This window comes from Macaca mulatta, chromosome 1 (genome assembly GCF_049350105.2).
Source record: "Macaca mulatta isolate MMU2019108-1 chromosome 1, T2T-MMU8v2.0, whole genome shotgun sequence".
Taxonomy (NCBI): Eukaryota; Metazoa; Chordata; class Mammalia; order Primates; family Cercopithecidae; genus Macaca; species Macaca mulatta.
Genome location: NC_133406.1, coordinates 59,992,747 through 60,011,476, shown reverse-complemented (window position 1 = coordinate 60,011,476; position 18,730 = coordinate 59,992,747). Strand labels below are relative to the sequence as shown.

Genomic DNA, 18,730 nt, shown 5'->3' with positions numbered 1-18,730 from the left:
GTAAGAGGCCTGCCCTAAGTGCACTTGGTGGCCGTAAGGGAACTACAAATCCCTGGATGCATCAGAAAAAAGTCGAGGACAGACGGCTCTTTCGCCACGGGACCCAGTGAGGTCACCTTTGCCCTAAAGCTGGAACTGTCTCCTGGACTGGCGTCAACCTCTTCCTCTGGGCATTTTGGGAGTCGTAGTTTATTCTTGTTATGACTGGTAACTAATCTTAGCTCCCTAATTATCACATCAATTCTTTGGAGTGGAAGAGACGCGGTAATTATTCCTATTTTCTGGAGGGGAGAACTAAACATTAAGTACCTAAACGACTGGATTCTATATCCTAGTTCTAAGTCTAGGGTTTTATTAACATGTGTATTAATCACAGTAAATGTGAATGTGCGTGGGGAGGAGGAGCAGTATTACATGTTTTACATAAATACTGTCAACTTACTCCAGGCCCAGAAAAGATCTTGAAAATGATGCATTCAGATGTAGTGAGAAGAGTTTAAGCTGTGAATTTAAATTGAATTCACAGCCGTAGACAAATTACTTGACTTCTCTGAGCCAGTTTTCTTATGTGAAAAATGGGAATAATATCTCACAGGGTAGTCGTGTGGATCAGATAAAATAATACATGCAAGGATGCCTAATACTATCTTTGGCACATATTGCATCCCAATAAATAATTTCTCTTCCTTCTCCCTCCTCCTCCTCCTCTACTCTTTTCATATATCTTAAATTTTTACAAGACAGAATAGATGTCTTCCGTGATTTTTATTTCTTTTCTTTTGACACAGAGTCTCACTCTGTCACCCAGGCTGAGTGCAGTGGCACGATCACGGCTCACTGCAGACTCAACCTCCTGGGCTCAAGTGATTCTCCCACCTCAGCCTCCCAAGTAGCTAGGACTACAGGTGCCCACCACCACACCCGCTATTTTTTTAATTTTTTTATAGAGACAAGGTCTCACCATGTTGCCCAGGCTTGTCTGGAACTCCTAGACACAAGCGATCTCCTGCCTCAGCTTCCCAAAGTGTTGGGATTACAGCCCTGAGCCACTGTACCTGGCCCATGATTTTTTTTTTCAAAGCTAGAGAAAGATACTATCAAGCATACTAAATCATACTAAATTCCTAAGGTAGCAAATAGGACATTCTTATGTTCCCCAAGACTAGGTTAAAAAACGTATATCTGTCTGATTGTTTTGTTTTGTTTTGTTTGAGACAGGGTCTCACTCTGTCACCTATGGCATGGTCATGGATCAGTGTAGCCTCAACCTCCCAGGCTCAAGCAATCCTCCCACCTCAGCTCCGCAAGTAGCTGGGACTACAGGCCTGCGTCACTATGCCTGGCTAACTTTTGTATTTTTTGTAGAGACAGGGTTTTGCCATGTTGCCCAGGCTAGTCTTGAGCTCCTGGGCTCAAGTGATCCACCCACCTCAGTCTCCCAAAGTGTTAGTATTACAGGCATGAGCCACCACATCCGGCCAGTCCGATTGATTTAATAATTATAACCTCCAGTGCTCTAGCCCTGAACAAAATATAATTAAATGTGTTACCCATAATGAAGGAGTACATATGCAAATATTAGATTCTTTAAACATTTCTGTATGTTTAAAATTTTTCATTTAAAAATGTTGCAAAATGATCAGGGTATTGTAAAGGGAAACTTTATTATATTCTGTCATGTGAAAATTTGCCTGTTCCTAAATTCCCCCTGAAATGAAGTGGAAATCATACATTAAGGAAACAATTAGTTATTGAATTGAAAACCTTAAATGAAAAGTGACATATAAATGTAAAAATTATTATGTTTAATAATACTGTGTCTACCCACCATATGCTTTAGTAGGGTATTCTTAAATACATTATAAATACTAATTAAACCTTATGTCAAATCTGTGAACTATGAATAACAATGTACATAAGGAAAATCAAGGTATAATAATGTATACATTATGTAACCTCATTTTCCTTGCTACATACATTTATTTATGGCCATGATAGAACTTGTCATGTCTCATCATTTATTGCAATTAAAAATTTTTGGCCAGACGTGATGGCTCACGCTTGTAATCCCAGCACTTTGGAAGGCCAAGGCGGGCAGATCACTTAAGGTCAGGAGTTCGAGACCAGCTTGGCTAACCCCATCTCTACTAAAAATACAAAAAGTAGCTGGGTATAGTGGCAGGTGCCTGTAATCCCAACTACTCAGGAGGCTGAGGCAGGAAAATCGCTTGAACCTGGGAGACGGAGGTTGCAGTGAGCCAAGATTACACCACTGTACTCCAGCCTGGGTGACAGAGCAAGACTGTCTCAAAAAAAAAAAAAAAAAAAAAAATTATTCATGAGATTTACTTTGTAACATATCACAGTGGGACCTCCTCTTATTCCAATTCAGCCTCTTGCTGATAATTTGTATTGCCCTTAAGCACCCAAATAGAACTCTCAGTAAAGGATAAAAGAAAAATTGGTATTAAATCAAATAGGTAGGAATACTCAGCTAGAAGCCTAATCCTATTCACAGTCCTCATGCATCATTTCAGTATCATGTTCCTGGTATATGATAGCTGCTCCTATATATATATAACTTTATGTTTTACTGGCATACTGGTCTTCTAATAAGGATTTTTGAACTGGAGTACATTTTTCAGGGATCAATAATGATGATTCTTTTGGCTGCATTCTTTTTGTATTCAGAATTAGGAGGCAAAAAATATCTAGTTCCAGTTGTTTAAATAAGCTAAAATTGACCCACTCCAGGTTAAATCCTTACTTTCCCAAGAGATAGGAACTAAAATTTCTTTCTTTTTTGGAGACAATTGGTACCAACATAACTCACTGCAGGCTCGAACTCCTGAGCTCAAGCAATTCTCCTCCTACCTCCTGAGTATCTGGGACTATAGGCACATAAAATAAAATTATGTTATTTTATTTTTAAGCAGATACGGGTCTCGCTATTTTGCCCAGGCTGGTCTTGAACTCCTGGCCTCAAGCAGTCTTCCCACCTCAGCCTCCCAAAGTACTGAGATTTTAGGTGTGAGCCACCATGCCCAGCCTGAGCTTAAATTTCAACAAGAATTCAGTCTCTTTTTCTTTTTCTTTTTTTTTAAACGGAGTCTCCAGGCTGGAGTGCAATGGCACGATCTCAGCTCACTGCAACCTCTACCTCCCGGGTTCAAGCGATTCTCCTTGAGAAGCTGGGACTATAGGCGCTCACCACCATGCCTAATTTTTGTATTTTTAGTAGAGACAGGGCTTCACCATATTGGCCAAGCTCTTGACCTTGTGATCCACCTGCCTTGGCCTACCAAAGTGTTGGGATTACAGGCATGAGCCACCACGCCAGGCCAAGAATTCAGTCTCAATATAAGGAAGTTCCAGGAAGCCAGAAGTACTTCCTTACCATACCTATTTTATTTGCTTCTTTTCTTTTCTTTTTTTTTCCTGTGGAAGTAAGTATGTAATACCTTCTTTGGAGATTTTACAGAAAAGTGTAAGTAGCTAAATTCCTTGGATAGTTTAAGTGCATACCTACTTGGAGAGAAAGAAATATAGCTTCTGGCTGTATGATTATTGAAAGTAGTAATAATTATTATAATCTAATTAATTTTACAGGCTCGGCCAAAAAAGATGCCATGAAAACATTCATCTACCTATAATGACTTAAAAAGATTTTCACATCAAAATCCTATTTTTTCTAAAACATCTTTCCCAACCAGGGCTTTCTGAGAATAACTTACACAATCAGCTCATTAAACAAGTATGGTAATTTAAATTTCCTAAATAAGTACTCCATTCTTTTATTATTTATTTTTTATTTTTGAGACAGGGTCTCACTCTGGATTTGCAGTGGTGCAATCACAGCTCACTGCAGCCTCAACCTCCTGGGCTCAAGCAATCCTCTTACCTCGGCCTCCCAAGTAGCTGGGACTACAGGCATGCACCACCATGCCTGGGTAAGTTTTGCATTTTTTGGTAGAGATGGGGTTTTGCCATGTTACCCAGGCTGGTCTCAAACTCCTGGGCTCAAGCGATCTGCCCACCGAGGTCTCAAAAAAATAAAAAATAGGCCAGGAGCAGTGACTCACGCCTGTAATCCCAGCACTTTGGGAGGCCGAGGCGGGCGGATCACAAGGTCAGGAGATCGAGACCATCCTGGCTAACACGGTGAAACCCCATCTCTACTAAAAATACAAAAAATTAGCTGGGCAAGGTGGTGGGTGACTGTAGTCCCAGCTACTCGGGAGGCTGAGGCAGGACAATGGCGTGGACCCAGGAGGCGGAGCTTGCAGTGAGCTGAGATTGCGCCACTACACTCCAGCCTGGGCGACAGAACGAGACTCCGTCTCAAAAAAAAAAATAAAATAAAAAAATAAAAATAAAAAATAAAAAAGGATATATTTTCATATACTAGTGAATAAATCCTGACAAGTAATACTGTTTAAAAATAAAATACAATTTTATACTTTTACAAGTACTTAAGCAAGCCTGCTGTGATGTGTTGTTAAAGTGAAGAAACCTTTATAAAATAATAGTTTTCATAGCTACACTTTAAAAATAAATTATAACATTAGAATGCTCCATTTTAACAAACCATAACACCTGTAAAAAGTTTATGAAAATCTTTTAGCCTGGCCTCTATTCCCACCAGTTAACATACCCCCCTCTGGTGGACAAATGGAAACGGTACATTTAGTGTATGGGGTTCTTTCTCTCTTTTTTTTTTTTTCTTTCTCTTTGTTTTCTTCCTCCCTCTCTACCTACTTTTCTTCCTTCCTCTTTTTTCCTCTATCCTTTTCTCTTTCCTCTCTGTTGCCAAAATTATAGGGACTTACTTGTTTTATCAAACCATCTCTCTTTTCCACCAGACTCAATACAGTTCTTGCTTTTTCTTTTTTTTTTTTCTGAGATGGAGTCTCGCTCTGTCGCCCAGGCTGGAGTGCAGTGGCCGAATCTCAGCTCACTGCAAGCTCCGCCTCCCCAGTCCACGCCATTCTCCGGCCTCAGCCTCCGGAGTAGCTGGGACTACAGGCGCCCGCCACCATGCCCGGCTAGTTTTTTGTATTTTTTTTAGTAGAGACAGGGTTTCACCGTGATAGCCAGGATGATCTCGGATCTCCTGACCTCGTGATCCGCCCGTCTCGGCCTCCCAAAGTGCTGGGATTACAGGCTTGAGCCACCGCGCCCGGCCAGTTCTTGCTTTTTCTAAGAGACATTTTAAAGATCTATTTCTCAGAGAAACACCCAAGGAAGTAATCAAGTTCAGTTCTGACGACAGAACTGTAATTGAGATACAATTACAGTTGGGCAGGAAGAAAATAAAAACAGGTATTGAAAGGATTAAAACAGAAAACAGTAGTAAAATAAGCAGGAACTCAATTATGACAGAAAACACTTCACTAAATGCTGAGTAAATGCTAACAATAAATGCAAAACCCCAACAGCGAACTGGAATTAGACTGGACAAGAATGGGATTCCTTGTTTGTTTCAGAACTTTACAATTAATAAACTACTGTAGTTGGCTTATTCCTGCAACTAAGGTGAGGAACCCCAGGGGAGCATCACAGAGTCCTAGTGAACATGTGGGGCTCTTGAGAGAAAACACACCACACAATGGTTATGGGGAACTACTTGCCACTTAACCCCAGTTTCGACTAGATGTAGACATCACTGCTGTGGCCAAAATTATACTTACTTCCAAGTTTAAAAAGAGACTGATTATTACTCCGTTACCAATAATAGTAATAAACAGTATAATAGTAATAATAATAAATTACTATTAGTATTATCATCATTATTCCAAAGCTACATAGTGAGCTGAGAGCAGTCAGATGAGGGTTGGCTTTTTGTTCGTTTGTTTTTCCACCCACAGCATTCCCAAAGGCTAGTCAAGTTCCAGCCACATCCTTTAGGTTAAGTCAGGTCTGTGCCATCTTTCAGCGCTCATGAAGCATTGGCCTCTTGCAGAGGCAGCTCTGAGAAGTTAAGGTTGGCTTAACCATAAACTGTTTCTTCCTTGTTCAGTACCATGCATCTAGCGTTGGAAGACGGTTTAAAAGTCATCTATTCCAGCTGGGCACAGTGGCTCACGCCTGTAATCCCAGAACTTTGGGAGGCTGAGGCGGGTGGATCACCTGAGGTCAGGAGTTCAAGACCAGCCTGGCCAACACGGTGAAACCCCGTCTCTACTAAAAATACAAAAATTAGCTGGGCGTGGTGGCGGGTGGCTGTAATCCCAGCTACTCCGGAGGCTGAGGCAGGAGAATCGCTTGAACCCGGGAGGCAGAGGTTGCAGTGAGCTGAGATTGCTCCATTGCACTCCAGCCTGGGTGACAGAGCAAGACTTTGTCTCAAAAAAAAAAAAAAAAAAAAAAAAAAAAAAAGTCATCTATTCCAAACTGCCACCCAGTACAAGGATCCTTTCTGCACTATCCCTGACAAGTGATAACCTAACTTCCACTTGAACATTTCCAGTGATGAAGGAATTCACTACCCCCTACGTTTACCTATTTTGTTCTTCAGAGTTCTAATTGATAGAATGCTTTATTTAGCTAAGTTCTGCATCTCTTAGACTTTCATCCGTTGTCCTTAAATGTGTCCTCTGAAGTAGTAAAATCTCCCATGTGAAAAATACTTAAAGGAAGACAGCTATCACGTATTCTCTTTTCCAGATTAAATATTTCTGGTTCCTTTCATTTTTCTTGCTAAGAAACGATTTCCAGCTCCTTCCTTGGTCTGACAGAGCCGACTTCGTAACCGAACGTGGACCCCCGGATGTCTTCTCAGGGTTGAGCGCAGCGGGTAAGACGCTGAATGGCTGCGCGCTGTGCGCGCTCTCATTTGAATGCGTGAGCGTTCAGAGCGCTGGCCAATAGAGAGGAGCGGTGGCTGCGCTTCTTTCCCGGGGGTTACTGTGGGCCAATCACAATCTTCTCCAGACAGGGGGCGGAGCTACGCCAACCGTCCGAGGTCGCGCAGGCGCTGGTACCAAGTTGGTCCGCCGGTTGCCGCGTTGTGAGGGGTGTCCGCGCAGGTAAGTAAGGAGAGTATTCCGGTTCCCGATCTGAAAGAACGTACACCGGAGGAGGTCACTGAGTCTTGGGGGGAAGGAGTCCTGTGTCCGCCCAACATGGGAGTTTTCGTCTCCTCTGAAAGGAGAGCCTCAGAAAAGCCACCGTTGAGCGGAGGGTCTCACAGTATCTTTGCATGAAATCGTGGTCAGAGCTCCCCCTAGCCGTCCTCCTGCCACGGCGGGGAGAAATTTGCCACTAGAAAGGACGTAACAGCCCAGTACTTGCTGCGGGTTGTGCACTGGCTGTTCTTTTGCCTTCTTCAGCATCTGGTCCAAACCCACGTTTCGTTCATTAATTACCCAAATTTACTGCAGACTTGATACAAAAAAAAAAAGACTAGGGACCTGCCGTCAAGGAATTCCCCCTAAGGAGAAGAAACTATCAGATGAATTAGAACACGATGCAAATAGATGTGGACTCACAGAGGGTGACGTTGAAAAGGTGTGAGGGGTGGGGATGCATTACTGGAGAATGAGTTGTGATTTAATATGTACTTATCTAAAGGTGTGAAAGAATAATACTTTTATGAGCAGCAGGAATAGGGCAGTGTGGCTGAAGCACAAGTTTGTGGAAAGTAGATACTGGATATAAGGCGGAATATAAGGGTTAGATTGTAAAGAACCTTTATACCTTGAAAAATAGGCAGTTATTCGTGGCATTTAAGCCACAGAATGGCATATGCCAATTTTGGTTAATATAGTGAGGCTGGAGTCTGATTGATTCCTTGGGAGAAATTGCCTTGCTTGTTCTAATCCTTTTACCATGGCTTTCCACTGTTCTCGTTTTATATAAAGGTACACTTTATACTTGTGATATTTTAATGTACAGTCAGCCCTCAGTATCCATGAGGGATGGTTCCAGGACATCCTGCGGATCCCAAATCCACCAAAGGTCAAGTCCCAGATATAAAATGGTGTAGTATTTGCATGTAACCTATGCATGTCCTCCCATATACTTTAAGAGATGGGGATCTCCTTTGTTGCACAGACTGGTTTTTTTTGTTTTTTTGTTTTTTTGGTTTTTTTTCCCAGAAAGAGTCTCGCTCTGCCACCCAGGCTGGAGTGCGGTGGCACGATCTTGGCTCACTGCAACCTCCGCCTTCTGGGTTGAAGCTATTCTCCTGCCTCAGCCTCCCAAGTAGCTGGGATTACGGGCATGCACCACCACACCCTGCTAATTTTTGTATTTTTAATAGAGACAGGGTTTCCTCATGTTGGCCAGGCTGGTCTCAAACTCCTGACCTCAAGTCACCCACCCACCTTGGCCTCCCAAAGTGCTGGGATTACAGGTGTGAGCCACCATGCCTGTCCAGTTTTGTTTTGTTTTTGAGACAGTGTCTTGCTTTGTTGCCCAGGTTGGAGTGCAGTGGCGCAATCTCAGCTCACTGCAACCTCCACCTCCCGAGTTCAAGCCTTTCTCCTGCCTCAGCCTCCTGAATAGCTGGGATTACAGGCACCCACCACCGCAGCTGGCTGATTTTTGTATTTTTAGTAGAGAGGGTATTTCCCTATGTTGGCCAGGCTGGTCTCGAACTCCTGACCTCAAGTGATCCACCTGCCTTGGCCTCCCAAAGTGCTGGGATTGCAGGCATGAGCCACTGCACCAGGACGCACAGGCTGGTCTTGAACCTCTGCATGTCCTCCCATATACTTTATTTATTTTAGAGATGGGGTTCTCCTTTGTTGCACAGGCTGGTCTTGAACCCCTGGCCTCAAGTGATCCTTCTGCCTTGGTCTCCCAAATTGCTGCAATTACAGGTGTGAGCCACCATGTCCAGCCTCGCCCCCATACACTTTGAATTATTTCTTGATTACTTATAATACCTAATAAAATGCTAAGTAAATTGTTGTTACACTGTATTGTTTAGGGAATAATGACAAGAAAAAATGTATAGTACATGTTTGGACGAGTTTTGTTTTTTTGTTTTTTTGCTTTTTTGTTTTTTGAGACAGAGTCCTAATCTATCGTCCAGGATAGGGTGCAGTGGCGTGATCTCGAAGTACAAAACGCTTTCAGCAAAAAATCTTTATTTTTAAGAAAAATATTTTTTCTCATTTTCTATTTCTGTCATAAATTTTTATTCTTTCCAGTGGAACCAAAACTTGAACTTTCTTATGGTTGATACATGCCCAGCAAGACTGATCAAAGAAAAGATGGCACAGATAAACCGTGTTAGAAATGAAAATGGAAACATAACTATAGATAACTACAAAGATTAAAAAGATAAGGCATTACACAAATACATGTAAAGTTGCATGTAATAGATAAATTTGTGGAAAAATTTAACTTGCCAAATTGATGCAAGAATAAATAACTTGAATAATATTTAAATAAATTGGATTTGTAGTTTAACATTTTCTCAAAATAAAAACACCAGGACCAGATAGAGTTATTCCAGACAACCTAGTAACAAATTATCTCTTGGACTAATCCACAATATATATTTAAAAAAAAAAGGAGGCAATGCTCCCTAACTCATTTTAGGAGGCTACAATAACCTTGATACCTAATAAAGACAAAATTAGAAAGGACAGTTATAGGCCAGTCTTATTGATTAGCATAGTGTTAAAAGTTTTCCCTTTAAGGTTAGAAATCTGACAAGAATGCCAACTATCAGCTTTTCTTTCTTTTTTTTTTTTTTGCTGTTGTTGAGACAGTCTCACTCTGCCACCAGGCTGGAGTGCAGTGGCACAATCATGGCTCACTGCAGCCTCCATCTCTCCAGGCTCAGGTCATCCTCCCACCTCAGCCTCCTGAGTAGCTGGGATTATGCCAGCATGTCTGGCCTAGCTATCAGCTTTTGTTTTCAACATTGTACTGGAAGTTACTGCCAGAATAGAAGGCAGGAAAAGAATTAGAAAGGAAGAAATAAACTGATTATATGTGGATGACATGATTGTCAGTGTGGAATTACCATTCCCAGACTGCTCCCCACCCCAAATAGATTCATCATTACCATTACTAAGGCTTTGGTTAAAAATCAATTAGATTGACTGGGCGAGGTGGTTCACGCCTGTAATCCCAGCAGTTTGAGAGGCTGAGGCGGGTGGATCACCTGAGTTTGAGAGTTCGAGACCAGCCTCACCAACATGGAGAAACCCTGTCTTTACTAAAAAAATACAATATTAGCCAGGCCTGGTGGCACATGCCTGTAATCCCAGCTACTCAGGAGGTTGAGGCAGGAGAATCGCTTGAACCGGGGAGGTGCAGGCTGTGGTGAGCCAAGAGCACACCATTGCACTCCAGTCTGGGCAACAGGAGTGAAACTCCATCTCAAAAAAATTTAAAAATCAATTAGATTTACATGTATCAGTAAGAAATGGGTAGTAAGTAGTGTTTTTGAAAAGATAGCAAAAATATAAAGTACTTAGAAATCAGTCTGACAAAAGTTAGGTAAAGCTTTGTAGAGAAAATTATAAAACCTTTGGAAAGCATCAAAAAAAGACTGAAACAGCGTGCTCATGGATCTTAGGATTCAGTATCATAAAGATATCAGTTATCTCCAAATTGATCTATAGCATCAATAAAATTACAATCCAAATCATAGAACCCTGTTATGATTTGGATTGTAATTTCATATATACATATTTATGTATATATTTATGGACTTATGAACAGATTGTCAAATCTATGTGGAAGAGCAAAGAGTCAAGAATAAGTCATTCCTGAATAAAAAGTGGATAAGCTACAGTAAAACATCACATTGTACACCTTAAATATATACAATTTGTATTTGCCAGTTATATACCTCAGTAAAGCTGGGGAAAAAATTAAATAATAATAAATGAATAAGCTATAGTAAATCAAACAGTGGAGTATTGTCTCAGAAATAATCCACTTGACCGATAGAACAAATTCAAGAGTCCCAAAACAAATCCACACATATAGAAATTTAATTTATAGTAATATCAGCAGGAAAAGGATGGACATTCAGTAAATGGTGTTAGAACAATTGACTATTCATATGAGGAAAAACTTTAAATTGGGCCCCCCCTCACTCACTATGCATAAAATTCAATTCCTAGTGAATTCAATATTTAAATTTGAAAAGCAAAATTATAAAATATTTGAAGACTATGTAGGAATATCCCTACATTTGGGGGTAAGGAAAAATTTAATACACAAAGTATAAATGTAAAGGAAGAGATTTTAAGATTGATTATGTTAAGAGTATGTGTTCGGCCGGGCGTGGTGGCTCAAGCCTGTAATCCCAGCACTTTGGGAGGCCGAGACGGGCGGATCACGAGGTCAGGAGATCGAGACCATCCTGGCTAACCCGGTGAAACCCTGTCTCTACTAAAAAATACAAAAAACTAGCCAGGCGAGGTGGCGGGCGCCTGTAGTCCCAGCTACTCGGGAGGCTGAGGCAGGAGAATGGCTTGAACCCAGGAGGTGGAGCTTGCAGTGAGCCGAGATCCGGCCACTGCACTCCAGCCTGGGCGACAGAGTGAGACTCTGTCTCAAAAAAAATTAAATAAAGAGTATGTGTTCATTGAAAGACACCATTTACAACATGGAAAGATAAGCACAAACTGGGGGATATTTGTAACACATATTAAAGGATTGGTGTCAGCTGGGCACGGTGGCTCACATCTGTAATCCCAGCACTTTGGGAGGCCGAGGTGGGTGGATTACGAGGTCAGGAGTTCAAGACCAGCCTGGCCAAGATGGTGAAACCCTATCTCTACTAAAAATACAAAAATTAGCCAGGTGTGATGGCGGGCACCTGTAATCCCAGCTGCTCAGGAGGCTAAGGCAGAGAATTGCTTGAACGCAGGAGGCGGAGGTTGCAGTGAGCTGAGATTGCACCACTGCACTCCAGCCTGGGCAACAGAGCGAGACTCCTTCTCAAAAAAAAAAAAAAAAAAAAGATTGGTGTCCTTTGCTTGGTTAATAGTTAGAGGGAGAACTAGAGTTGAGAAGAGTGTTGGGTGAATGTGTGGGTGTTGGTTTTAGGTGAGAGAGATTTTGAGCATATTTGAATATTGAGAGTGAGAAAGATGGAATAATTGATGGACTGGTATCCCTGAAGATTGAGAGAAGGTGGAATCCATAATACATGGAGAGAACCTTGGACATTTAACATTTGTTTGTGCCCGAGAATGTTGACTGTCTTTACCATTCTTGCTCTCACAAAGCATATGTAGACTTCCTCACAACAGCTAATATTTGTCAAGTCCCTTACTATGTCAGGCATGTTAAGGCTACAATAGTAAGCAAAATCAGACCCAGGCCTGGCCTCATGAGTTTATTATTTATCAGTGGAAACACCCATTATTTAAAACCTTTAGTGTTTTTATTTTTTGTAGAACTTTTTGCATTTTTAATTCTTTGTCTTTTCTTTTCTTTTTTTTTTTTTTTTTGAGACGAAGTCTTGCTCTATAGCCCAGGCTGGAGTGCAGTGGCTCAATCTCGGCTCACTGCAACCTCCGCCTCCCAGGTTCACGCCATTCTCCTGCCTCAGCCTCCCAAGTAGCTGGGACTACAGACACCCGCCACCATGCCTGGCTAATTTTTTTGTATTTTTATAGAGACGGGGTTTCACCATGTTAGCCAGAATGGTCTTGATCTCCTGACCTCATGATCCGCCCGCCTTGGTCTCCCCAAGTGCCGGGATTACAGGCATGAGCCACCACGCCCAGCCAACATTTTTAATTCTTTATTTTAAAAACATATTTGCTTGAGTAGATAAACGTTCACCAGAAGGGAATGGAAAAAACTCAGATTCCCTTGTCAGAATAGAGATTAATAAGAGGAATCTTGGCCTGGTGTGGTGGCACACACCTGTACTTCCAGCTACGTAGGCGGCTGAGATGGGAGGATCGCTTGAGCCCAGCAGGTGGAGGTTGCAGTGAGCTGAGATTGTGCCACTGCACTCCAGCCTGGTTGACAGAGCAAGACCCTGCCTCCAAAAAAAAAAAAAACCAGGTGCATTGACTCATGCCTGTAATCCCAGCACTTTGGGAGGCCAAGGCAGGCGGATCACCTGAGGTCAAGGCATTTGAGACCAGCCTGGCCAACATGGCGAAACCCTGTCTCTACTAAAAATACAAAAATTAGCTGGGCATGGTGGCGCACGCCTGTAATCCCAGCTACTCTGGAAGCTGAGGCACGAGAATTGCTCAAACCCAGAAGGTGGAAGTTGCAGTGAGCTGAGGTGGTGTCACTGCCCTCCAGCCTGGGTGACAGAGTGAAACTGTGTCACAAAAAAGAGGACTCTGTCCCCCGCCCTCACTACATTGAAACTGTTTGCTGAAAACTTCATAGTCATTATTGCTGACGATTTTATGGTTGCCTCTTTTCTCCTCCAGTGCATCCCAGCCAGCTCTTAGTGTGGAGCAGTGAACTGTGTGTGGTTCCTTCTACTTGAGGATCATGCAGAGAGCTTCACGTCTGAAGAGAGAGCTGCACATGTTAGCCACAGAGCCACCCCCAGGCATCACATGTTGGCAAGATAAAGACCAAATGGATGATCTGCGAGCTCGTAGGTATCAAATCATGTATATGATGGAAGTCATGACCCTATTGAAGATTGTGCTGAAATAAACTATTTTGTATATTCTTCTGAAGTAAGGAACAGTTATAAGGTCAGAGTGCCCTACCATCTTTCTACCCTAATTTGTTTACATTTATAAAAGGTTTGCTTGACATTTCTTGCTTCTTTGACTTTTTATTATACCTTCTGCTGATTTATAGCCAAGATTTAAAGCAGTGAAGCAGTGTTTAGATCAAAGATAACCATCTCAAATATCTGTGAAGCCAGATGGGAAACATACATGATTAGAATACTGCAGTCCACACAAAACAAATCTGTAGGTTGTATTTGGTCTTGTGGCCAGCATTTTGCAACTTCTGCTTTAGATTTTCTATATGTCCTTTGACACCATTAACTTTTTGAGTACATTAGCATTGTGGTGTGTTGCATGAGGACTTGTTAAAGTCCTGAGAGAGAATTATTGTCCTAGGCCTAGTTTCTCTATTAGGACCATAGACCTCATTAGCTCCATATGGTGGTAATTCAAATGATCTGATTCCCTTTTAACTTTTTCTTTCTTTCTTTTTTCTTTTAAGAAATATTAGGTGGAGCCAACACACCTTATGAGAAAGGTGTTTTTAAGCTAGAAGTTATCATTCCTGAGAGGTTAGTATGAATCAGCTTCTCAACCTACATAGTAAAGTGCATTTATTGGGAGACAGAGCAATGTAGTAGATAGAGCATAAAGGACTAGGTTTTAATCCTGGCCTTATCATGACTTAATGTGACCTTGACCAAGTTATTTTATCTCTCTGGAGTTCAGTTTCCTTCTCCAGAATAATGGGCCAGATCACATCAAAGACCCCCTCACTTTTTCAATTGTGGTAAAATATACATAACATAATGTTGACCAGTTTTAAGTGTACAGTTCAGTGGTATTAAATACATTCACATAGTTGTGCAACCATCACCAACATCTATCTCCAGAACTTTTCATCCTCCCGAACTGAAACTTCATAGCCATTAAACTCTAACTCCCCATTTCTCCCTGCTCTCAACCCCTGGTAACCACTACTGTGCTTTCTTAATATTAAGCTCCTCCTCACTTTTTCTTTTTTTTTTTTTTTTTTTTTTGAGACAGAGTCTCGCTCTGTTGCCCAGGCTGGAGTGCAGTGGCGCAATCTCGGCTCACTGCAAGCTCCGCCTCCCGGGTTCACGCCATTCTCCTGCCTCAGCCTCCTGAGTAGCTGGGACTACAGGCGCCCGCCACCGCGCCCGGCTAATTTTTTGTATTTTTAGTAGAAACGGGGTTTCACCGTGGTCTCGATCTCCTGACCTTGTGATCCGCCCGCCTCGGCCTCCCAAAGTGCTGGGATTACAGGCGTGAGCCACCACGCCCGGCTCACTTTTTCTTTAACATTTATTTTAGGTTCCGGGGTACATGTGCAAGTTTGTTATATAGGTAAACTCATGATGTCACGGGGATTTGTTGTACAGATTATTTCGTCACCCAGGTACTAAGCCTAGTGTCCAGTAGTTTTGCCCTTCTCTGTCCTCCCACCCTCCACCCTCAGGTAGGCCCCAGTGTCTGTTGTTCCCCTCTTTGTGTCCATATGTTCTTATCATTTAGCTCCCACTTATAAATGAGAGCATGTGGTATTTGGCTTTCTGTTCCTGCAAAGACCATGATCTCATTGTTTTTTATGGTTAAGGCCCCTTTTAATTCAAGTCTCCTTTAAGGCTCTCATCAGGTAAGTTACAGTTGTAGTTTTGTACAGAACTGAGAAGGGAAGAAATGACTATATAACAGTTGAAACATAGGTATGTAATCACTAGGTCAGATCCTGGCCAAACTTGTTAAAGTCTTGAGAGAATAGCTTAATAATCATGTGGTGCATCAGTTCTAAAAATAGACTGGGAACTTTGCAAGGTCTGTGTCTCACAAAAGATACATAATAACCAAATGCAATGTATAAATTGTAATTGAGTACTGTTTTGAAAAATCCAGCTATAAAAAACAAAAGGAGAACAATTGAAATCTGAACAGTAAATGATATTAGGGAATTAGTTCTTAAATTTTTCATAGGGGTAATAGTATTGCATTTATATGGGAGAATGTTCTTATTCTTAGAAGATATGCTCTAGTATTTAAAAGGTAAAGTGGCTTGAATCCAGGTGGTAGATATACAGGTGTTTTCAGTACTGTTATTTCAAACTGATTTATTGTAAATTTTCATAATGAAAATTTAGGAGGAAAGAAAGTTTTCCTCCCAAAGGCTGGCTCCCTGACATTTCTATAATACTAACATTATTATGACCAAGAAACTATTTTAAATGTATTTAGAAGCAAAATTATATAATGAAAATTACCTGTTGTCTTATTCTTTCATAGGTACCCATTTGAACCTCCTCAGATCCGATTTCTCACTCCAATTTATCATCCAAACATTGATTCTGCTGGAAGGATTTGTCTGGATGTTCTTAAATTGCCACCAAAAGTGAGTTGTGGGTAAATGGTTGACTCTACAGCATTCTGTTTTCTTCATCTATTAAACTTGAATTAGAGTGTCACATTATAATATAAAAGCAACTGTTTATCTGTTTGTGTATAGGGTGCTTGGAGACCATCCCTCAACATCGCAACTGTGTTGACCTCTATTCAGCTGCTCATGTCAGAACCCAACCCTGATGACCCGCTCATGGCTGACATAGTAAATATCCCCATTTTCCTCTGCAACGTATATCCTACCTTGTCTATACTGCTAACTCTCCCTGTGTGAGGATAGCTGCAGCAGCTCTAACTGACCACTGCAAATCATTTTTTTCTCCATTAACTCTTTGATTTCATCTCAGTCCTCAGAATTTAAATATAATAAGCCAGTCTTCCTCAAGAATGCCAGACAGTGGACAGAGAAGCATGCAAGACAGAAACAAAAGGTATGATGTTTGCTACTATTGTTAGTTAATTAAGTATATATAGTATAAAGTATATATGTATAAATAATGTTTTTTAGATTTGCCAAATTTGTACTGAACTCTAGAATGCCTGATCTTTTTCTCCTATTGCAACCTTCTAAATAATCATTCAGCAAAATAGCCTAATAGCTCAACCAACAGTAGATGTTTCATAACAGTTGTCATCTATTGGCAACACTAGAGGGCAGGCAGCATCTGGTTAATTTTTTTTTTATATTACAGATAGCAAGGATAGCGGGGTGGTGTCTCAGATTCTTTTTTTCTAAGTTGTCCTTTTAACACTGAGAAGAATCTATATTTGCAGGGACTAGTTGCAGAGATAGGGGGAAACTTATGGGACCATTCGTGGAAGAAGGTTGAAGGAAAAACTTCAGGTTGATAGAATTTCCTCATTTAGCAAAATGCAAATTACAGGAACATGGAAGTTAACACATGATAGTTCTTGCTGAGTTATACCATCTTTCAGATTGAGTTAAATAGCAGTTGTGTTACTTGTAAAAAGAAATAAAAATTTAAAAAAATTGAGAAAGATGTTTTTGAGAGAATATCGTATGCACAATGCTGTATATAAATCTTGCAGCAAAGAAGTACATGGAAATAATATTACAGAGCTTCATTTTTCTCCATCCTGGCATTTGTGTGAACCTTACTGTATTTCACCCTGTCTCCTCCCTTTTAGGTTGATGAGGAAGAGATGCTTGATAATATACCAGAGGCTGGCGACTCCAAAGTACACAACTCAACACAGAAAAGGAAGGCCAGTAAGCTAGTAGGCGTAGAAAAGAAATTTCATCCTGATATTTAGGGGACTTGTCCTGGTTCATCTTAGTTAATGTGTTCTTTGCGAAGGTGATCTAAGTTGCCTACCTTGAATTTTTTTAAAAAATATATTTGATGACATAATTTTTGTGTAGTTTATTTATCTTGTACATATGTATTTTGAAATCTTTTAAACCTGAAAAATAAATAGTCATTTATTGTTGAGTATGTGTTTATCCTGAATGTGTGTCTGGGAGTAAACTGGCCAGAGAGGTATATAATCAGAACGTTAAAATATTTGGAATTGTTGTCCTTTAGTTTGCCAACTTCCCAGCACCGCTAGGGACTCTGAATGTTTGACACAGATGTAAAATAGCTGTAGAAACAATTCAATTACCCTTACGCTTTCAGGGATGATAGCTTTTCTGAGGTCTTAAAATAATGTGGTAAGAAGATAATAGATCCTTTTGCAAATTTATTTTTTTGCAGCTTTCACTTTTTGTGATTTACATAGCTGACCAGAATTCTGTGATAAAACTTTCATTTGTTCAACAAATACTTAATGAACACCTACTATGTGCCAGGTATTATGCTAGTGTTTGAGAATGAAATGGTGAGAAAATTGGATGTGAGATTAACCAAATACTCATAAAAATGTAAGTAGGGATTTCCTCTCTCCAGCATCATTTTATGGCAAGTACCACTCTGGACAATTTGGTGTCAAACTTGAATTCCCTACTCATGATTTTGTAATACACTTGACTTATCTTTATAATTCTATTTAAATGACAGAGATAACAGATTTGAGCAGAAATCAGCTGAAATAGGAGGAGATCACCCAGGCCAAGCTAAGACTTTGAGGAATGTTTTTTTTTTTTTTGAGACGGAGCCTCGCTCTGTCTCCCAGGCTGGAGTGCAATGACGCGATCTCCGCTCACTGCAACCTCCGCCTCCCAGGTTCAAGCGATTCTCCTGCCTCTCCTCCTGAGTAGCTGGGAATACAGACGCGCACCACCACACACAGCTAATTTTTGCATTTTTAGTAGAGATGGGGTTTCACCATGTTGGCCAGGCTGGTCTCAAACTCCTGACCTCATGATCCACCCGCCTTGGCCTCCCAAAGTGCTGGGATTACAGGCATGAGCCACCATGCCCGGCCTTGAGGAATGTATTATAGATACTGGACTTGCCTAGGCAGATGACTGAAGACTATAATGCCCTTGTCCATATCACAGTGTAGCAATGATGATTTTTTACCTAGGCTAGGCACCATGCATGTAAAATGCATCTCTGAATAGGCATCTTTCATTCTTCTACCTATGAATTACCTTGTACTCTTTACTGAGCAGCAGCCTGCCATACTGCTTATGTGGTGGTTGGACTCATGCAAAGAAAAGAAGTATGAATTTATATAATCCATTAATGACAGGTCATGGCAGAAGCTAAAAATAT

The 18,730-nt window shown here is 41.1% G+C and overlaps 1 protein-coding gene across 4 annotated transcripts; it reads left to right on the top strand.

Moving 5' to 3' along the window:
* Positions 1-117: 117 nt before the first annotated feature.
* Positions 118-17,501, top strand: UBE2T (ubiquitin conjugating enzyme E2 T). Of its 4 annotated transcripts, none has more exons than XM_078003499.1 (8): positions 118-264; positions 6,705-6,796; positions 13,380-13,556; positions 14,140-14,209; positions 15,936-16,041; positions 16,156-16,254; positions 16,397-16,480; positions 17,199-17,501. In XM_078003499.1, exons 3-8 carry the CDS (start codon positions 13,538-13,540, stop codon positions 17,322-17,324), a joined length of 504 nt encoding a protein of 167 aa, XP_077859625.1. In that variant the 5' UTR covers positions 118-264; positions 6,705-6,796; positions 13,380-13,537; the 3' UTR covers positions 17,325-17,501. The 4 variants fall into 4 exon arrangements, with proteins under 4 accessions (XP_077859625.1, XP_077859621.1, XP_014975609.1 ...); XM_078003495.1 differs by having other exon boundaries at positions 121-264; positions 13,380-13,552; XM_015120123.3 differs by lacking the exons at positions 118-264; positions 6,705-6,796 and adding an exon at positions 6,986-7,028 and having other exon boundaries at positions 13,380-13,552.
* Positions 17,502-18,730: the final 1,229 nt, after the last annotated feature.

What these genes read in the sequence shown, in the direction of transcription:
- UBE2T (XM_078003495.1), top strand. Translation starts at nt 13,444, where the DNA reads ATGCAGAGAGCTTCACGTCTGAAGAGAGAGCTGCACATGTTAGCCACA. An exon ending in GAAGTTATCATTCCTGAGAG is followed by an intron (nt 14,210 to 15,935) that starts GTTAGTATGAAT and finishes ATTCTTTCATAG; the next exon opens with GTACCCATTTGAACCTCCTC. An exon ending in TTCTTAAATTGCCACCAAAA is followed by an intron (nt 16,042 to 16,155) that starts GTGAGTTGTGGG and finishes GTTTGTGTATAG; the next exon opens with GGTGCTTGGAGACCATCCCT.